We start from the raw sequence: 17885 nt of genomic DNA on the forward strand, positions 1-17885 counted from the left end.
CAGCCCAGCGCCCGCCCCGGGCCTCTCCTGAGCGGCCGGCAGACTGGATTGCTGCTTGCTTACCTCTTGTCTGCTGCCTTCACGAGAAGGCCCGTGGGGAGACCGCTCATCGCACCGCCTGAACAAGGGCATGCTCAGGTGAGGTTGGCTTTTCCGCCCTGAGTGCATAGCGTTGAAGAACTCAGTCACTTAGGAGTTAATTTGGTCAGAAAAAGACAGATATTATATGTGTTCACTCGTATGTGGAATTTGAGAAACTTAACAGAAGACTGTAGGGGAAGGGAAGGAAAAATAAGTTACAAACAGAGGGAGGCAAACCATAGAAGACTCTTAAATACAGAAAACAAACTCAAGGGTGATGAGGGTGGGGCAGGGAAAATGGAAGACGGGCATTAAAGGGGGCACTTGTTTGGATGAGCACCGTGTGTTGTATGTGAGGGATGAACCACGGGAATCTACTCCTAAAGCCAAGAGTACACTGTATACACTGTATGTTAGCTAACTTGACAATAAATTGTTAATAAATCAATCAATAAATAAAAATCAAAAAAATAAAAAGTTTAATTTGGTGCTGCCATTTTGGCTCCTAAGGTACCCAAGTAAGCACAGTGAAACAGGCAGGTAGGCTCCTAGTATTACAATGAAGTTAGCTAGCTTTGACCTCTTGGACCCCTGGAAGGGTCTTGGGACCCCAGAGAACTTCTGTTTGAGAGTGGGTTGTGGGGATAGGCTAGAGGTGGGTGGTTGGGATGTAGCTGTGATGGGCTGGGAGTAGGGGCAAGGCCTGAGCATCTGGGCCTGACCCTGGATGGGCTGTAGGAGGTCAGGGGGCTGGGATTAGATGGGGTTAGGTGGCCCCCTGCCTACTTTCTGAGATGCCTGGCCAAGACCTGACCCTGGGAGGGACATCAGGTGCTGCTGGTAAGCTTAGAGGGGGGCAGGAGAGGGTTTTCCTGGGTCCACATACAGAGGTCAAGGGCTCTGTTAGGGAGTCCAGGAGCCCTTCCTTGGGCTCTGCCCGGGCTTCTTATTTCCCCAGACTCTCTAAACCCAGATTCTTTGTAAACTCTCCTACTTTTTTTTTTTTTTTTTGAGAGAGATTGAGAGAGAAAGACAGCTCGAGAGTCGGGGAGGGACCGAGGGAGAGAGAGTGGATCTCAAGCAGGCTCCACACCCAGTGCACAACCCAACTTGGAGCTCGATCCCGCAACCATGAGATCATGACCTGAGCTGAAATCAAGAGTCGGACGCTCAACCGACTGAGCCACCCAGGCACCTCACACTCTCCTACTTTTAAATGTTGATAGTTGATTAAAGATGGAGACATGTGCCAGTCAGCCCTGTGAAGCTGTCTCACTGGTGGCTCCTCGGTGATGTCAGGTCTGTGTCCGCCCAGCAACCGGGGCGTGTTGTGCCAGCCCCAGTGTAGCCACAAAAGACTTAGCCCACAGAGAGACTTCTACTCAGCTGGTAGGAAATCTCGGGGCCAGAGATATGAGGGTGGACAACAGTGTGATGCGGCACCTCATGCTCTAGGAGTCTGAGAGTCTGGAACTTTCCTTGCCCTCACCTGGAATTGGTTCTCTCTCTTCCAGGAGCCTCAGTCCTCTCGGTGGGAAGTGGTAGAGAGGAACCAAGATTCTGTGCATGGTGTGCTTGTTGCTGCCGAGGTGTCCTTGCTTCGGGGCCGTGCAGTGCAGTGTCCAGAGCGTCAGCTGTGCGTGCAACTGTCAGCTGCTTTCCTCCCTGCTGCCCCGCACTCTAGAGCCAGCATCCTTATCCTCTTCCTGTGAGACTCCGGCCGTTCTCACAGCCGCAGGCAGGCTTGAAGTTCTGTTTGGTTCTGCTGTTGCCAGTACAGGAGTTTGTCACTGGTTTGGGCTCTGTGTTCCGTCCTCACCCCTCTCCTGGTTTGGTGTTGATTTTGTGGATGGCTGGCTCTTGTGAGGTGGTGATGACAGCCATGTTCCCTCTTGTTAGCATACATAGGTTCGGTCCACAGAGGGCATCTGAATTTGGGAGATTTTTGTTCTTCCTGCTTCAGTTGTGGGCTGAGCTCATCATCGGGCTCAGTCCCTGGGCTTTTGGACTTTCAGACGTTCACACTGGCCGTGCCCTGCTCTGCCCTCACCCGTCACGGGTTAGAGTGGCTACCACTCAGCCTCCTTTATTCATGCGGCAGACGCTGGCTGTGGGTCTCTAGGCTGTTCCAGAGAATCTACACAGGTGTAAAGCTGTGTGGAAAGCCCAGCGGCCTTTCTTACTCAGTCCTCTTAGAAAGGCCCCAGTAGTTCTGTGGCCACATGCTCATTGGCTCCTTCTGCACGCCGGGCATTGCTGACACTTCGGGGATGTGTCAGAGAACAGGACAGGCCCCTCCTGTGGAGCCAGAGTTTGCATGCTGGTGGGGCGGACAGGCTGGATGGTATATTTGATGGTGGTGAGTGCCAGGGGGCCGGCGAGGCAGGGTCCAGGAGAGGCCTTCTGATAAGGGGGAGATTGGCCTATTGAGAGGCTGCAGGGTCCGGGGACAGGAAGCTGGGGTCAGAGTGTGGAAGGAGGATCAGAGGCTGGGCCCTGAGACTTTGCTGCCCATGATGAACACCTGGGAAGACCCTGGGCTTTGAGGAGGGACACATCCAGCTTTGATCCCTCCCTGCAAGGACATATTCCCCACCTTCTGGGAGAAAGTCTCTGAGTTCCTGGATTTTAACTTGGTGCCTGGCACCGAATTCTGGCTTCCTGTGGCAGGAGTGTTTAAGAGGGATTACAGAAGGGGGTCCACTACTTAGACTCTGAAAACCACCAGTGGGGCCACGTGTGGTGCTCCAGGGGAAGGTGGGAGGGCAGTAGGGGAAGGTGGGAGGGCAGTAGGGGGAGCTGAGCCATGCTCACGCCCCCTCTCATCCTGTCCACCTGGGGAGATGAAATCAGCTCTGTTTAGGAACTGCTGGGGGGAACATTCTGGAAACACTGAAGAAGAAGGGACGTCACAGGGCGGGAGGCTGCTGTGCACACTTGAGGTGGGTTGGTGGTCCAGGGCGACAGGGTGGGGCGCTGCCACTGCTCTTCAGAGCCATGCTTGGCATTCAGGGAAATCAGGGACCTCAAGGTTCTGTAGGAATGTTCTGAGAATGTTTTGTGGTGTCTTTTGGAGAATGTGTTACGGAAGTTAGACACGTGTTTTGGGGGTTTTGCCCTTAGCTTCTGAAAGTTGTAAGTAGGGGGCCTGGAGGGGGCCTGCGTCTGCCCCTTCTGCTTCTCCATGGACTCGTGGCGGCAGCGGCTGCTGCACCTGCAGGGACCCCATCAGGAGTGTTTTGTGTGTGCTTCTCCAGCCAGACTCTAACCCTCCCTAAGGCAAGAATTTTTAAAAAACAATTCCAAGAGACGTTGTGTAATTCGTGCCTCCGCATAGTAGAGCAAATATTTAATGATTGACGTTTTTATTGAATTTTCTTGATTTATCCATTTCTGTAGTTTTTTGTAGGTTTTCATTTGAAATACTTAGTTGAATTGTTATCAGCAGCAGAATGCACTTTGATACAATTTATAGCATTCCAGTAACAGTCAAAACCTTTGAGATTTCTAATTATGTAAGTGATGCGTGAACACATTCTTACTATTAAGAAACTGTCTCCTAAAATGCAGATAAAGTAGAAGTTTCCTTGGGCTGCTTTCGGAGTGTCATTCTCCCTCCTGGAGGTGACTGGTATCTGCTGGTTTGAATATGTCCTAACTGTGCAGTCACCTGACAGTGAGTTTCTGTCAGGATCCAGATACCACGTCCATCTAGAGAAGTCGTGTTGGCGAATTGCTTGGTCTGCCTGTGGGTGAATCCGGGCTGATGGCTGTTTCTTCTTTAGCAGGCAGTTCCGGCGAAGGGGGAGACGAAGCAGGATTGCTGCATGAAAACAGAGCTGCTGAGGGAAGGTAAGGGCGCAGTTTGCTGCTTCGGGAGAAGTGGCCAGAAGACCCATCACTCTGGTGTCTCCTCACCTGTCCCCGGCTCCCAACTTCTTTGCTTTTACCTGGGTTACTGCGTGGCTTCCCATGTCCCATCCCCAGGTGGACACAAATGCACACACCTAGATCTGCTAGAGAAGGGAGCCTTTACCCAAGAGTGAAAAGCAAACACCTGGTAGATGCTTATCTTCAAGTGCACCCAGGAAGTCGAAAGTGAGAAGGCTCGTGGTGAGGTTTATGGCAGCTTCATTTCTAGCGCTCAAAGCGGAAGTGCCCAGGTGCGCATCACCTGGTCATGGCCTGTGGCGTGCACACGGCGGGCGGTGCTCAGCACCTCAGAAGAAGGGGCAGCTTTGTTCTCACGGCAGTACAGACGATACTCAGTGTGTTTTGCTAAGTGAAGGAAGCCGAACCCACAGGCCATGTACTCTGTGACTCCATTTGTGTGACATTCCGGACAAGGTCAAACTAGAGGCTTGGAACACAGCAGAGTTGCCAGGAGGTGCAGGGAGGCTGAAGAAGGGGCGTTTGCAGAGCAGAAGCCCTGTGAGGAGCCATGGTGGGAGGCACTCTGCTCTGTTGGTTAGGGCTATGGAATGGACTCTGACAAGTGAGTCCTGCTGTGTCACACATGAGCCACGTGAGGGCTGCTGAGAAGTTCACTTTGGAGAGCCGCGTCCTGGCTGGACACTTATGAGGCTGATGGCTCGGGAGCGATGCAGACACGGGATTTCGTTTGGCTGTCTGTCAGGGGAGATGGGCGAGCCGCCCTGGACTGCCTGCCACACGGGCACTGGGGCCGAGCAACGTGTCACGGCGTCATTCCAGCAGCCTCGGAAGGTTAGCGCAGGAGGAACCTGCCCACGATCGTCACTGTCCCTCCTCACTGAAGCTGGTGGCTGCCGTGGGCGCTCCTGGTGTTCTGGCCGCATGCCTGCCGGTGCTGTGTGGTTCTGTCTCTCCTCTGAGGAGGGGGAGCTGAGGCGGGGCGCACTGCTGGGCCAAGGTCACCCAGGCCGCCAGACTGGCAGCTTATCCCCTCCCCCCGAGAACGTAGAGACGATGGTGTGTGGAGGCTCTGGTGGTGGCTGGTGAGACTGCTGTCGTGTGCACGGCAGGAGAGATGAGTGGAGAGCAGGGGCCCGTCTTACCGGGCCCCGCAGGTTGGCCCTCAGCGGCCCATCACTGACCTGCGTGTCTCCGTGGGTGTGCCTCTGAGTGCCCCCGATGCAGCCTTGCAGGCCATCCCGGCGGTGGTGGGATGGCCTGCCGAGTACCACCTTGCCGCCGACGCTGGTGGCTGCCCTTCCGTGCCCTTCCTGAGCTGCAGCGTGGCCACCCAGCATGCATTGCTGCAGCCCCTGTCTGCTTCTCAGGCAGTCCAGGAGCTGCTGTGACACCTTTTCACATCCACATAGTCGCCTCACGTGAGCACTGTGCACACAGCCAAGGGCCACCGTGGGTGAGCGTGGAATGCGGGTGCTCCGGCGGCCAGGCCACAGGGCAGGCTGTCTTTCTCTGCATGACGTGCTGCACTGACACACCTTTGTAACAGAGCTGCTTCCGATTCCAGTAGAGTTCTAGGGGCTCCTGGGAGCAAGGTGGGTTGGGAAGCTGAGCAGTGTCTGCTTTGCTTCCTCTGACCATTTCCAAGCCTCACTTCCTCCCCAGTGGGAACCCTGCTCTCTGGGGGGCCCCCAGTTCAGATCTGACCCAGTCAGGCACCTGCGTGGTCGAGTGAGGGTTGTGGTCCTGCCCTGCATCCTGCACTCACTTTGGGCCTTGGGGGACCTCATCCAGGTGGGATCTCTTAAGACCTGCCTGAGGGTTTCTTCATGGTACTGTGCTCCCCTCCACTCCTTGAAGTGTCCTCTTTCATGGGCACCCACGGTCTCCAACTCTTCTTTTTCCCTCCCCGGCTCCCCTCCTGGGACCTTTTCTGATAGAAGTTGTGGATAAATAATGCTAGGTGCCATTTTCCTCTCTCACACACTGTCCCTGAGCCAAGGTCTTGACTTCCTTTTGAGGAATTGTTAGACTGATTTCCACAGCAGGGATACATTTTACACTCACACCAGCAGTGTGGGAGGGGTCCAGTTCCTCTACTTCCTGTCAGCTCTTGTTACTGGCTGTGATTTTGATTATAGCCATCTGAGTGGGCGGGTACAAACTGGTGTCTGATTGTGGTTTTGATATGTATTTTCCAGATGATTAGTGATGCTGAGCATCTTTTCATGTGCTTATTTGCCCTTTGTATGTTTTCAGAGGAGTATCAATTTAGATCCTTTGCCTGCTTTAAAAATTTTTTTTTTTCAACGTTTATTTATTTTTGGGACAGAGAGAGACAGAGCATGAATGGGGGAGGGGCAGAGAGAGAGGGAGACACAGAATCAGAAACAGGCTCCAGGCTCTGAGCCATCAGCCCAGAGCCCGACGCGGGGCTCGAACTCACGGACCGCGAGATCGTGACCTGGCTGAAGTCGGACGCTTAACCGACTACGCCACCCAGGCGCCCCCCTTTGCCCGCTTTTTAAATTGGTTATTGATTTTTATTGTTGAATTGTCAGAGTTCCTTATATATCATAGATACTAGTTTCTTAGCAGATATAGTTTGCAAATATTTTCTCCCATTCTGTGGCTTGTCTTTTCAGTTTTTTGATGGTGTCTCTTTGAAGCACAGAAGTTTTTCATTTTGATGAAATCCAGTTTATCTGTTTTTTCTTGGGCTCCTTTTGCATTTGGTGTAACATTTAAGAAACCATTGCTTGATAGAAGGTCACAAAGATTTATGCCTGTGTTTTCTTCTTAGAGCTTTATAATTTTATCTCTTATAGCTAGGTCTTTGATCCATTTTGAGTTAATTTTTGTACATGGAGTGACATAGGGGTGCGGCTTCATTCCTTTGTGAATGGATACCCACTTGTCCCAGTACCATCTGTTGAAAGGACTGTTCTTTCCCTGTTGAATTGTCCTTGCACTCTTGTTGAAAATCAGTTGTCCGTGTGGACGGATGGCTGTGGTGCTGGTGCCTCTTACTGTCCTTAAATGCTGTTCAGTGCTGGAATAGCTGTTGGAATGCCTGTACCGTCTGCTTCCACCATTGCTGTCATGTCTGGGTGTTTGTGGTTTTGGTTTTAAAGATTTTATTTTTAAGTAATCTCTACACCCAATGTGGGGCTTAAACCCACAAGTCCAAGGGTCCAGAGTCACAGACTCCACTGACTGAGGCAGCCAGGCGCCGCTGTCTGGGTGTTTCGTTGCCTGACTTTTCTCTCCATTGTGGATTCTCTTTTTCTTCACAGGTCTTGTGATTTTGATTAGATGTTTTGAATAATATTGTTGTGGCTTGAACACGATGTTATGTTTGGTTGTCTCCCCTACCTCCCTGTTCCCTAATAGATTGTTGGGCTTTTCCAGGGCACTTGATTGATTAATTCACAGACAAATTTGGCCTCTTACTGGTTTGTTTGTAAGCATTTTTAGCACTGAAATAGAGTAACCTTCAGTTAATAGTTGGTTTGTTGCTGTTGTGTGAGAAACGTTTCTCAGGTAGCAGGTGTAGCTCAGTCCTACTAGTAAGGTGTTAGCTGTTCGGGATCTCTGCTGAATGCCCATCACTGAGAATTCTTTTCTTCACTGGGTCAGAGCTCGGCTCCTTGACTCACATGTAAGACTCGATATTGAGTCTTCTGTTTCATGGACAAGCCGTTTTATATCTCCATTTATTTTACTTTTCTTAAAATTTTCTTAGCCACACGTTACTGTTTTTGGTGTACAGATGTTGCCATGATTCTTCTGTATTTGCTTATGCTGTTGTAAATGGTGTGTCTAAAATTTTACTTTCCGGTTTTCCATTGCACTTTATCTTTTTGTGACTGAACTTTGAGGTAATTGAGGTCCACATGCATTTATAAGAACTAATACAGAGAGAGCCCATGTATCCTTTTCCCAGTTTCCCCCAGTAGTGACATCTTGCATAACTGTAATGACAGCACAACCAGGATATTGACGTCGATAAAATCTGCGTATTGGGTTCCTCGGGTTCCCTGGCTTTACTCGCATACGTGTGCATTTATCCCTGGTCCGTCATCACAGTGTAGGTTTGTGTGCCCTCCCACTGCCAGATGCAGAGCACTTCATGGTGCAGGGGCTCCTCCCCCATGGCCCCCTGCATTTACGCCCTGGCTGCGAGTCTGGGCCCTAGTGCCATGGTTTTGTCCTTTCACAAGTGTTCTGTCGATGGGGTCGTACTGAGTGCTGCCTTCTGGCATTGACTTTTTTCGCTCAGCATCATTTCCTGGGGGATTTGTCCAGGTTACTTCACATGTCAGCAGTTTGTTCCTTTCTTTTCTGAAGTAGGAGTCTGTGGTGTGGATGCACTACATCTGTCTAACCTTTCACTCTCTGAAGGACATCTGGGCTGTTTCCAGTTCTCATCGGCTTCAGTAAAGCCACTGTGAACATGTGTGTTCATCTTGGTTTGGGCGCAGCTTTCCATTTTTCTGGGGTAAATGCCCATGACCACATTTGCTGTCACGTGCTAAGTGCGTGTTTAGTTCTGGAAGAAGCTGCCAAAACTTTCCAGAACCACTGCAGCAATAGTGCGGTGCACGGTGGTGATGTCCTGTCCTTGTCTGTGTTGGTAATTATTCCCGTCCGTGGCTGTCAAGCGCCGTCTCCTTGTTGTTTGGAGTTGCTGCTGTTTAGTTTTGAGAAATTTTACTCTTGATGAAGTCTAGTTTATTGCTTTTCCTTTTAGGGATTGTGCTTTGGTGTCAAGGGTAAGATGTCTTGCCTACCCCTAGATCCTGAAGATTTTTTCAGTTTTTTTTTTTTCTTAAAAGTTTCATAGTTTTACACTTACATTTCTTTTCCATTTTGAATTAATTTTTATATAAGGAATACCGTTTAGATTAGGTTTCATTTCTATAATCAGTCTCTCTAAACTCTGCCTTGGTTCTGGCAGCTTACTTGTTGGTTACTTTGGATTTTCTACATGGGATCATGTCAGTTAGGAATGAATGTTGCTGCTCCTTTCTGACCCCAACACCCTTTGTTACTTTTTCTTGCTTGGTGGCTCTGGCCAGAACCTTTAGAAAGATGGATACTGGTAGCAATGGCAGATAGCTACCGTTCCGACCTCTGAGAGGAACACTGCCCTTCCCTTCTTTACCGGACTCTCAAGACAAGCCAACACCATGCCTGTGGGCTTTCCCACACCAGGCAGGTCTCCAGCTCTCTGTGACACCAGCTGGGTGTCCCATAAGCAACTCAGTTCCAATACTGTCTCCCTGGACTCAGGGCTGATCCCACAGGTCAGGGGCTCGGTCCCACAAAGCTGCCCCCGCTTCAGATGCCAGTCCTAAGCAGAGGGTCCCCAGGGCACACACAACTTTGACTGATGGGCTGTGAATTGGAGATTCCCACGACGCTCTCTTCGAGTTTGGTAATTTGCTGGAACACTTACAGAACTCAGGAACAGCCCAGTGGGAGTGATGCATAGGAGAGGGTACTGGGGAAGGGCTGCAGAGCTTCAGTACCCTCTCTGGGTGTACCGTCCTCCCCATGTGGGTGTGTTCACCCACCTGGAAGCTCTCTGAACCCCGTGGTTCGGGGATTTCTGTGGCAGTGTCATCATGTAAGCATGATGCATTATTAACTCCGTCTGCAGCCCCTCTCCCCTCTCTGGAGGATGGAGTCCAAGCTTCTTACTGTGACTTTGTGTTTCTGGTGACCAGCCCCATCCAAGAGCGCATCCAGAGTGCCTTCCTGAGCTGTGTCAGGAGCCAGGGGCAGAGACCAGATACCTATATCTTGTTACATCATTCTGTGTAATCACATTTATCTTTTCTTGTTACTGTTACAACTTATGCTTTTGATGAATAACAAAGCTTTTCCCTGTTTCTAGGTCACAGATCTGTTCTCTACGTTTTCCCTTGTCAGCTTTGAGGTTTTCGGACCTCCTAGGACAAGTGTTTCTCAAACTCAGATTTGTGGATGAGCCACTGGAGGTCTCGGTGAGGCCCAGATGTGTGGAGCCCACCTTCAGAAATTCAGAACCAGCAGGTCTAAGCTGTGACCTGGGAAATCTACCTTCTCTCCAGCTCGCCCCCTTGGGCTGCTCTCCACGACCCTGCTGTGACCAGCAGGCACCCCAGCTCTTCTTGTGGTGGGGTAGTGGAGAGGCCTGTGGTACCCTTCTCCAGGGGAGGGAACCTGTCTCCCTGTGCCTTTGCTGTTCTTTTTCATAATTTACTTTGGTGTTGGGGAAAATTGTTCTTTCCTCTATATTGTAGAATAAGGTGGTGGAGAGGCACCTGGGCGGCTCAGTCAGTTGAGTGTCCGACTCTTGATCTCACAGTTTGTGGGTGTGAGCCCCACGCCCGGCTGCATGCTGTCAGCACGGTGCCTGGTTGGGATTCTCTCTCTCCCTATCTCTCTCAGAAATAAGGAAATAAACTTTAAATGAAAACCCTTAATTTATAGTTGTGTAATCATTTAGGAAGTATTTACCGTGCTCATACTGTGTCCCAGGCTCTGTTTCTGTCTCCAGGCATGTCGTGGATAGACAGACAGAACTCTCCTTGCAGACCTGACACTGTAGGGCAGAGGGACGGACAGTATCATAATGATGGGGTCTCCCGTGAGAGTTATTGGAGTAAAGGGACTGGGATGGGTAGAGTCTTGAACTTGACCGAAGCTCTTTCTGCATCCATGGTGTAGTCATGGGCTTTCTGCTTTGGTCTGCCATGAGGTTACATATCTTTGTAGATCTTCTGATATTAAAGGGCATTTATATATAACTGGTCCCAGACAAGGTCTGTCAGAACTGTCCTGGGAGACCGAGCTCTTATAGAGAATAGGCTTGTAGTCCAGAGGTTTGTAATGGGCTTTCTGACTGATATACTGAAAATAGGGCCCTTTTTCTGGTTTATTACCCACTTTCTTTAAGTTTGTTCTTGTGAAGCTACTTCTGAAACCTTTCTATCTTTAAACAGTTTTATTTTACAGTGGTGTGTTTGTTCCTGGTGGATATGCAAATCCGTGTAATATTTTGGAATCTTGAGGAGTGTTTATCTTGTGCTTCTGGTTTTACACTGTGTCCCCCAAGGCAGGACTGCAGGCCCTTAGTGTACCTCCCACACAGGATGGACAGATAGCCAGCATGCCTGAGCTCAGGGCAGGTTCTCCTGTTCAGGGTTTGGCCTTCTCTGGACTTTAACCAACTAACTTCCAAAATTAATGTCTAAGACATTTTATTTTATTTTCTTAGATTTAAAAGATTTTTTAATTTTTATTTTTAAATTAATTTTTTAAAGTATTTATTTTTGAGAGAGAGAGAGAGAGAGAGAGAGAGAGAGAGAATGTGCGCATGAGCTAGGGAGGGGCAAAGAGAGAGGGAGACATAGAATCTGAAGCAGGCTCCAGGCTCCAAACTGTCCGTGCAGAGCCTGTTGCAGGGCTCAAACTCAGGAGCCGTGAGATCATGGCCTGAGCCGAAGTTGGATGCTTAAGTGACTGAGGCACCCAGGCACCCCTTTTTAAATTTATTGTTAAGTAATCTCTTTAACCCAACATGGAGCTTAACTCACAACCCTGAGATCAAGAGTAGCTTGCTCTTCTGACTAAGCCAGCCAGGCGCCCCTAACACATCATTTTACATTTACTCTGACCTTAAATCTTTGTGTACATGACATGAAATGATTTTCCCTTGGATAGCTTTATGTAGACTACCCAGAGAAATGGTAACTGTTGTGTGGGTCGTGTCATGGCAGGGCAGGTCCACAACCTCTGACACCGTCTCCTCTGTTCACAGAGATATCTATGGCAGCCGATGGAGGCTCATCGGAGAAGCAGGGAGGAGAGGGCCCCCTGGCCTCAGACGGCGAAGCTAATGGGTCCTGTGGAAAGAGCGAGGCTAGCAGCCACGTGACTGCAGCCCAGCACACTCAGGAGAACACAGCGGTCAGCCCACAGGACGGTACCAACAAACTAGCTCGAATAGCTGAAAATGGGGTTTCAGACAGAGACAGTGAAACGGGGAAGCAAAACCACGTCAACACAGATGACTTCACACAGACTTCTGTCATCGGGAGCAATGGGTACTTCTTGAATAAACCACCCCTGCAGGAACAGCCCATGCGGATTACCAGCACTTTGGCTTCCTCGCTTCCTGGTCATGCTGCAAAAACCCTTCCCGGAGGTTCCGGCAAAGGGAGGACTCCTAGTGCTTTTTCTCAGACGCCAGCCACAGCACCGGCCAAGCTTGCGGAAGCGAGTAAAGACACGGAGGACAAGAAGCCCTCGGGCCCTGGTGCCGACGTCAAGGTTCACAGGGCACGGAAGACCATGCCAAAATCCATCCTGGGCCTGGTAATGCGATCCTCGTCGGGACGGGGCTGTTCTCGTGTCTGTTGTGCTGTTTCCTTCCTGTTTGTATTCGCTTTTGTCACGGTGACAGCAGACGGACTCTGTTCGTGAAGGAGAAAGGCCAGTAAATGGCAGTGGTTGCCCCACAGGTGGTTGTCTGTGGGCCTGGGAAGATGAGGAAAGGCTGCTGACAGTTCAGGTGTGAACCACCGGCAGATGACCCCTCCCAGCCCGCCTTCGGGGCTTTGTGCTGCTTTTGGGTGTCTGTTGCCCGCTAAGACCAGATGCATCAGATGCTTGTGTGGAGACCTCCTCCTCTGCTTTGGGCCTGGGGCTTGCATTCCAGCACAGGAAGGCTGAGCACTGATTCTGGAGAGAAGTAGTCAGGAACTTGGTTAGCTTCTTGGTGTGACAGAGGGTAGGGACGAGGGACATCCTGATGACACGCCCTGTTTTCATGGTAGGCCCCTGGGAGCAGGGAACAAGCAGCGAGATCCCAGTGTCATGCTGGGTGAGGTGGCTTTTGCCACAAGTGAGTATTCGGTGCCCGTGCCTGCTGCGTTTTCTCAGAATGTCCATACTCATGTTTTGCCTTCCCAGTTCTGTGTTGATCTGGCTGGGGATGAGCTCTAGGTCTAGTTCCCCTGGGATTTCTTGCACCAGGCGTTGCTGGTGAGTCTGACTGTTTGTCATTAGTGGGTCATGTGTGATTTCCTCTCTGTAACCTTCCGGAGTTGCATGAGTAGGCCTGTCCCCTTGGGCCTTGTTGGTGTGAGATGTGTGTCTTTCCTCAGTTCTAGAAAAATGCTTTGCACAGCTTTTCTTTCTGTGGAGCTCTTGACATGGACATGGGGTCTTCTGTCTCCTCAGATGGCTCCTTATGTGTTTTCCAGCTTTGATTTCTTCTTTAGCACTTTACTTTCTTGCTGTTCATTCTATATCATGATGATTTTACTTTTGACAGTTTTTTGCATACCTAATATCTCCAGTTAGTTTATTTAGTTGTATTTTGTCTTATCCTTCAAAAGCCATTAGATTCTTTTATAGTCTGTTGTTTTAAAAAATTTTTTTAATGTTAATTTTATTTTTGAGTGAGAGAGAGAGAGAGACAGAACGCAAGCAGGGGAGGGGCAGAGAGAGGGGGAGACACAGAATCCGAATCAGGCTCCAGGCTCTGAGTGGTCAGCACAGAGCCTGATGTGGGTCTTGGACCCACGAACTGTGAGATCATGACCTGAGCTGAAGTTGGACGCTTAACCGACTGAGCCACCCAGGCGCCCCTTCTAATCTGTTGTAAGACCTATTTCCTCAAGTGGGAGTCCTGTTTGGGCTCAGTGCCTCCTGTTTGTGTTGATTTTTCTCCCCAGGTGTGTGCTCATCTCTATTTCCATGGTTTTATGTTGCCTGACTGTGAGCTTTGTTGCATTTCCTGTAGCCTGCCTGCAGTGATTGTCGGGAGCCATGGGCACTAGGTGGGGCTGGACTGCTGACTGCCCCATGCTGCTGGGCCTCCATAGCTGCCGCATGATTCCTGCTCTAGGATTGCCAGGGCTGGGCATCCCCTGACTCCTGTGTCTCAGAGTGTGGGCCTCACCCCTCCCAGACTTGCTGGCCCTGACTTGATTTCCATGTTTTGCAATATTCTTGTATATGTCCCAAAACTTAAAAAAAAAAAAAAAAACTTTTTTTAATAATTAGGAATTCACAGGAAGCTGCAAAAGTAGTACAGAGAGACCCCCATATATCCTTCACCCGGTCTCTCCGGCTGCATTTTATGCAGCTAGAGCACAATGTCGATTTCTGTGAACACCCAGCACCAAACAGCTCCCCAGGGTCCCCCTTTATCCCTAACCACCCTGTCCCCAGCCCCTGTTCTCTGTCTCCACAGTCACGTCACGTCAGGTGTTCTGTAAGAAGGTGGAGACTTAGAGAGCGGCTCAGCTCCAATGAGACTGGCCACGTTGTGTCAGTGGCTCCTTCCTTTTCATGCTGCAGGGTTTTCTGTGGTGTGGATGTCCCAGAACTTAACCACTCACAGATTGAATGGCTTTTGGGGGTTTCCATTTGGGGGCTGTTACAATAAAGTTGCTCTGGATATTTATGTACAGAATTTTTTTGGGCAGAAATTTTCATTTCTCTGGATTAAATATCCAGGAGTACAATTGTGGGGTCATATGTTAGTTCGATATTTAGCTTTATAAGTTAACTGCCAAACCAGATTCCAGACAGGCTACGACATTTTACATTCCCGGAAGCAAGGTATATGAGCAGTCAAATTTCTCACGTCGTTGCTGGCGTTTGGCATTGCCGCTAGTTTTTATTGTAGCTGTGGTACCTCATCATGATTTTAGTTTGAACTCCCCTCATGGCTGATGATGTTGGACATCTTTTCCTGTGCTTATTTGACATCTATGTGTCCTTTTTGGTGAAATGTCTCTCATACCTCTTGCCCATCTTACAACTAATTGTTTAGTGAGCTTTCAGAGTTCTGGGTGTGGGCCCTTTGCCATGGATCGGTTTACAGACTTTTCGCTCTCTCTGCGGCTCGTCCTCACCCTCTTATTAGGGTTTTCCCCGGAGCAGAAGTTTTTCCTTCTGACCAAATCCACATCATCGTGTTTCTTTTACAGCCTGTGCTTCTGGCATCGTGTCTTTGAACTCTCCACCTAGCCCTGGGTAACAAGATTTTCTGTAGTTTTTAAGAAAGTTTTTTATTTTTATGTGAACTTTAGATATATGGTCCATTTTTAGTGTTTGTATTAGATACCAGGTTCAGGGTGATGTTCGTTATTTTTGCCTGCCATTTTTTGGCTTACCATTATCCGTTTTTAAATGCATGTCTGAAATTTTATATTATTTGTTTATCTCCTTGAAATTATACTTTTATTCTGTTCCTACTTCCAGGATTTTATTCCAGTATGTATATTTTTATTCTTGAGGTTCTTTTATTGTCACTCGAATGTATTCCTCTAAGGAAAAAAAGGCAAATGAAATTTAACTTGAAGAAATTTCTTGACTGTGCAGGCTTATCCAAATGTTAGTTGTGCACTGAACTAGTATAATTGTTAGTGGTGTGCAGTTGATTGACACACGTATCATTTTGGTCAGTTGTAAGGACAGAGGACCAAAGACTTTTGAGACTTCAGAAATGCATTTCCTGAAGACCACCCCTGCCTGCTGCACACCTGGAAGCTTCCTCTGTCTCTGAGCTCCGACGGGAGGAAGGAGGACACAGTGACTTAGCAACAAGATGAGCTGTGCCGGTGGGGTCACCGAAGTCCCCTCTGATATGGAGCCTCCTAGCTCCAGACCTGGCTTCTCCTGCCCCTGGGGTTCCCTGCCCCACAAACCCAGTTCAGTCTTACTTGGTTTTCTTAGGAGACCATGTTTTATTGAAAATTGTTTTAAAATCAATCATTCCAGTGATGAGTGTTGCAGGCATGTGATAATAAACCCATTTTCTCTGTAAGAGTTAAAACTGAAGGCGTGTTCTCACCACACGGCCTATGTCCCTTGGCAGTGCAGGCTCTCTCTTATGCAGTGTTGGTACCGTCAGAAAACGCCAGCACGGGGTTAGACTTGTTCGCTGTTGCGCAGAGAAAGTGGAACCTTTTTCCCTTGCATTGAAGCGCTCGTTACTGTGTCCTGTGTTGCAGACCAGGACACTAGTCTAGTTGAATTGTGCCTCAGCATGGTGGTCCCCTAGCCTTCTTTTGTGTTGCTGTCCCCACATTCTCCCTGTCCACTTTCACACAGCCACTGGTATTCTCTAGGTTCTGGAAAAAAGATGTGGCCTTGCTCTTGGAGCCCTCAGCCTGGTTAGAGAGGCAGTTCTGAATGACAGAGTCGTGCAGGTCCTTGTTAGTTGCCCCTGGAATTAAGTGTCTGGAAGGAGAGAGCTCACACTGAGCCAACATGGGCCTGGCTGGTGGCTCAGGGAGTGGCCTCCAGGCAGAACTGGAGAGGCGACGTGCAGAGTGCCGGGGGCAGGGAGGGCCAGCAAGAGCCAAACTCTGTTTAGTCTGTGGCGATGCCGGTAACCTTCTTCACAGCCCATGACTGCCCTTCTGCGAGGGGGAGGCCTAAGCTGCCTGGGTGCTCAAGGCTCTGTCATAGCAGTGGGCACCCCTCCGTGAAGTCAGACACTATCCTGCCTGCATGGGAAGCAGATCGTGTCTCTTTTATCTTTTTTGCTTTTGTCTGATAGTAGAGCCCTGGTAGTCTAGAATTTTCACCTAAGTTCAGCAGCTCTTGTTTTTTTTTTTTTTTTTTTTCAGATTTTCAGAAATAATATCTTAAAGATTTTGGGCCAAAGTGAGAATTAGCCTCATATGACTGTTTACTCCTCAGGTTTAATTTTTGCTTCCTGTTTATGTATACTGTAAAATCATCTATTGCATTTGCCTGTATTAGCTGGTGGAGGCGGAGAGTTACTGTGGCTGCACATTCTGCGTGGTAGTTTGTAGGAGACAGAAAGGAACATTCTCTGACTCTTGTGTTCCAGCAGTGACTTCAGAGACAGATCTGGTATGTTTGAGAGAGACTGAAGAATTTTACAGAGCTGACAAGTTACATGTGGGTAGTAACTGTGTGCCGAGGGCAGGTTAATTGTGGAGGTGGTGGGGAAGAGGGTAGGGCTGGGAGAGGAAGGAAGGGCGCTCCAGGGCTGAGCCACATTCCCAGCCAAGCTACAAGCACACAGGGTCGCTGAGCCATGTAAGTCCCCTTGGGCTGTCAGCCACTGGCCATGCTCCCAAGCAGGCTCACTTTTTTTAATTTTAATTTTTATTTATTTATTAAAAAAAAAATTTTTTTTTAACGTTTATTTATTTTTGAGAGACAGAGTATGAGTAGGGGAGGGGCAGAGAGAAAGGAAAGCACAGAATCCGAAGCAGACTCCAGGCTCCGAGCCGTCAACAGAGTTCTACGCGGGGCCTGAACTCATGAACCGAGAGATCACGACCTAGGCTGAAGTCGGACGCCCAACCGACTGAGCCACCCAGGCGCCCCAAGCAGGTTCACTTTTAAGGGCAGGGGCATCAAGCGCATTCACGTTGTCGTGCAGCCGTCCCTCCGTCTGTCCCCAGAACGTGTTCATCTTCCCAGACTGGACTCTGTCCTGTTACCCATGGACCCTCCCCTCCCCCAGCCCCACCCCACCACCCCCTCCATGTCTGTGGCTCTGACTCCTCCAGGACCTCCTGTGAGTGTCCACTCCTACAGGATGTGTCCCCCTGTGACGGGCTCATCTCACTCACCATGGTGTCCTCACTCAGCACGGTGTCCTCCAGGTTCATCCACGTTGTAGCAGGTGTTGGGATTTCCCTCCTTTTTAAGGCTAATATTCTGTGGTGTGGCCGGAGCACATTTTGTTTATCCTTTCACCTGTCAGCGGACCCTTGGGTTGCTTCTGCCCCATGGCTGTTGTGAATGACACTGCCATGAACAACTGTGTACAAATAGCTCTTTGAGATTCTGTTTTCAATTCTTTTAGGTATATATCCAGAGTGGGATTGCTGGATCACATGGTAATTCTATGTTTAGCTTTT

General features: G+C 49.4%; 1 protein-coding gene across 8 annotated transcripts in view; it reads left to right on the forward strand.

Moving 5' to 3' along the window:
- Positions 1-17885, forward strand: part of EHMT1 (euchromatic histone lysine methyltransferase 1) — a 154034-nt gene that overhangs the window by 64032 nt on the left and 72117 nt on the right. For 4 of the 8 annotated variants that reach the window (XM_043565738.1, XM_043565743.1, XM_043565739.1 and 1 more), the window contains exons 2-3: positions 3867-3933; positions 11783-12339. In XM_043565738.1, the coding sequence (XP_043421673.1) occupies positions 3867-3933; positions 11783-12339 (624 nt within the window). The remainder of the gene's footprint in view (positions 1-3866; positions 3934-11782; positions 12340-17885) is intronic. The other 4 variants (XM_043565740.1, XM_043565741.1, XM_043565745.1 and 1 more) reach the window with 2 other exon arrangements.

This window comes from Prionailurus bengalensis, chromosome D4 (assembly GCF_016509475.1).
Source record: "Prionailurus bengalensis isolate Pbe53 chromosome D4, Fcat_Pben_1.1_paternal_pri, whole genome shotgun sequence".
NCBI lineage: Eukaryota > Metazoa > Chordata > Mammalia > Carnivora > Felidae > Prionailurus > Prionailurus bengalensis.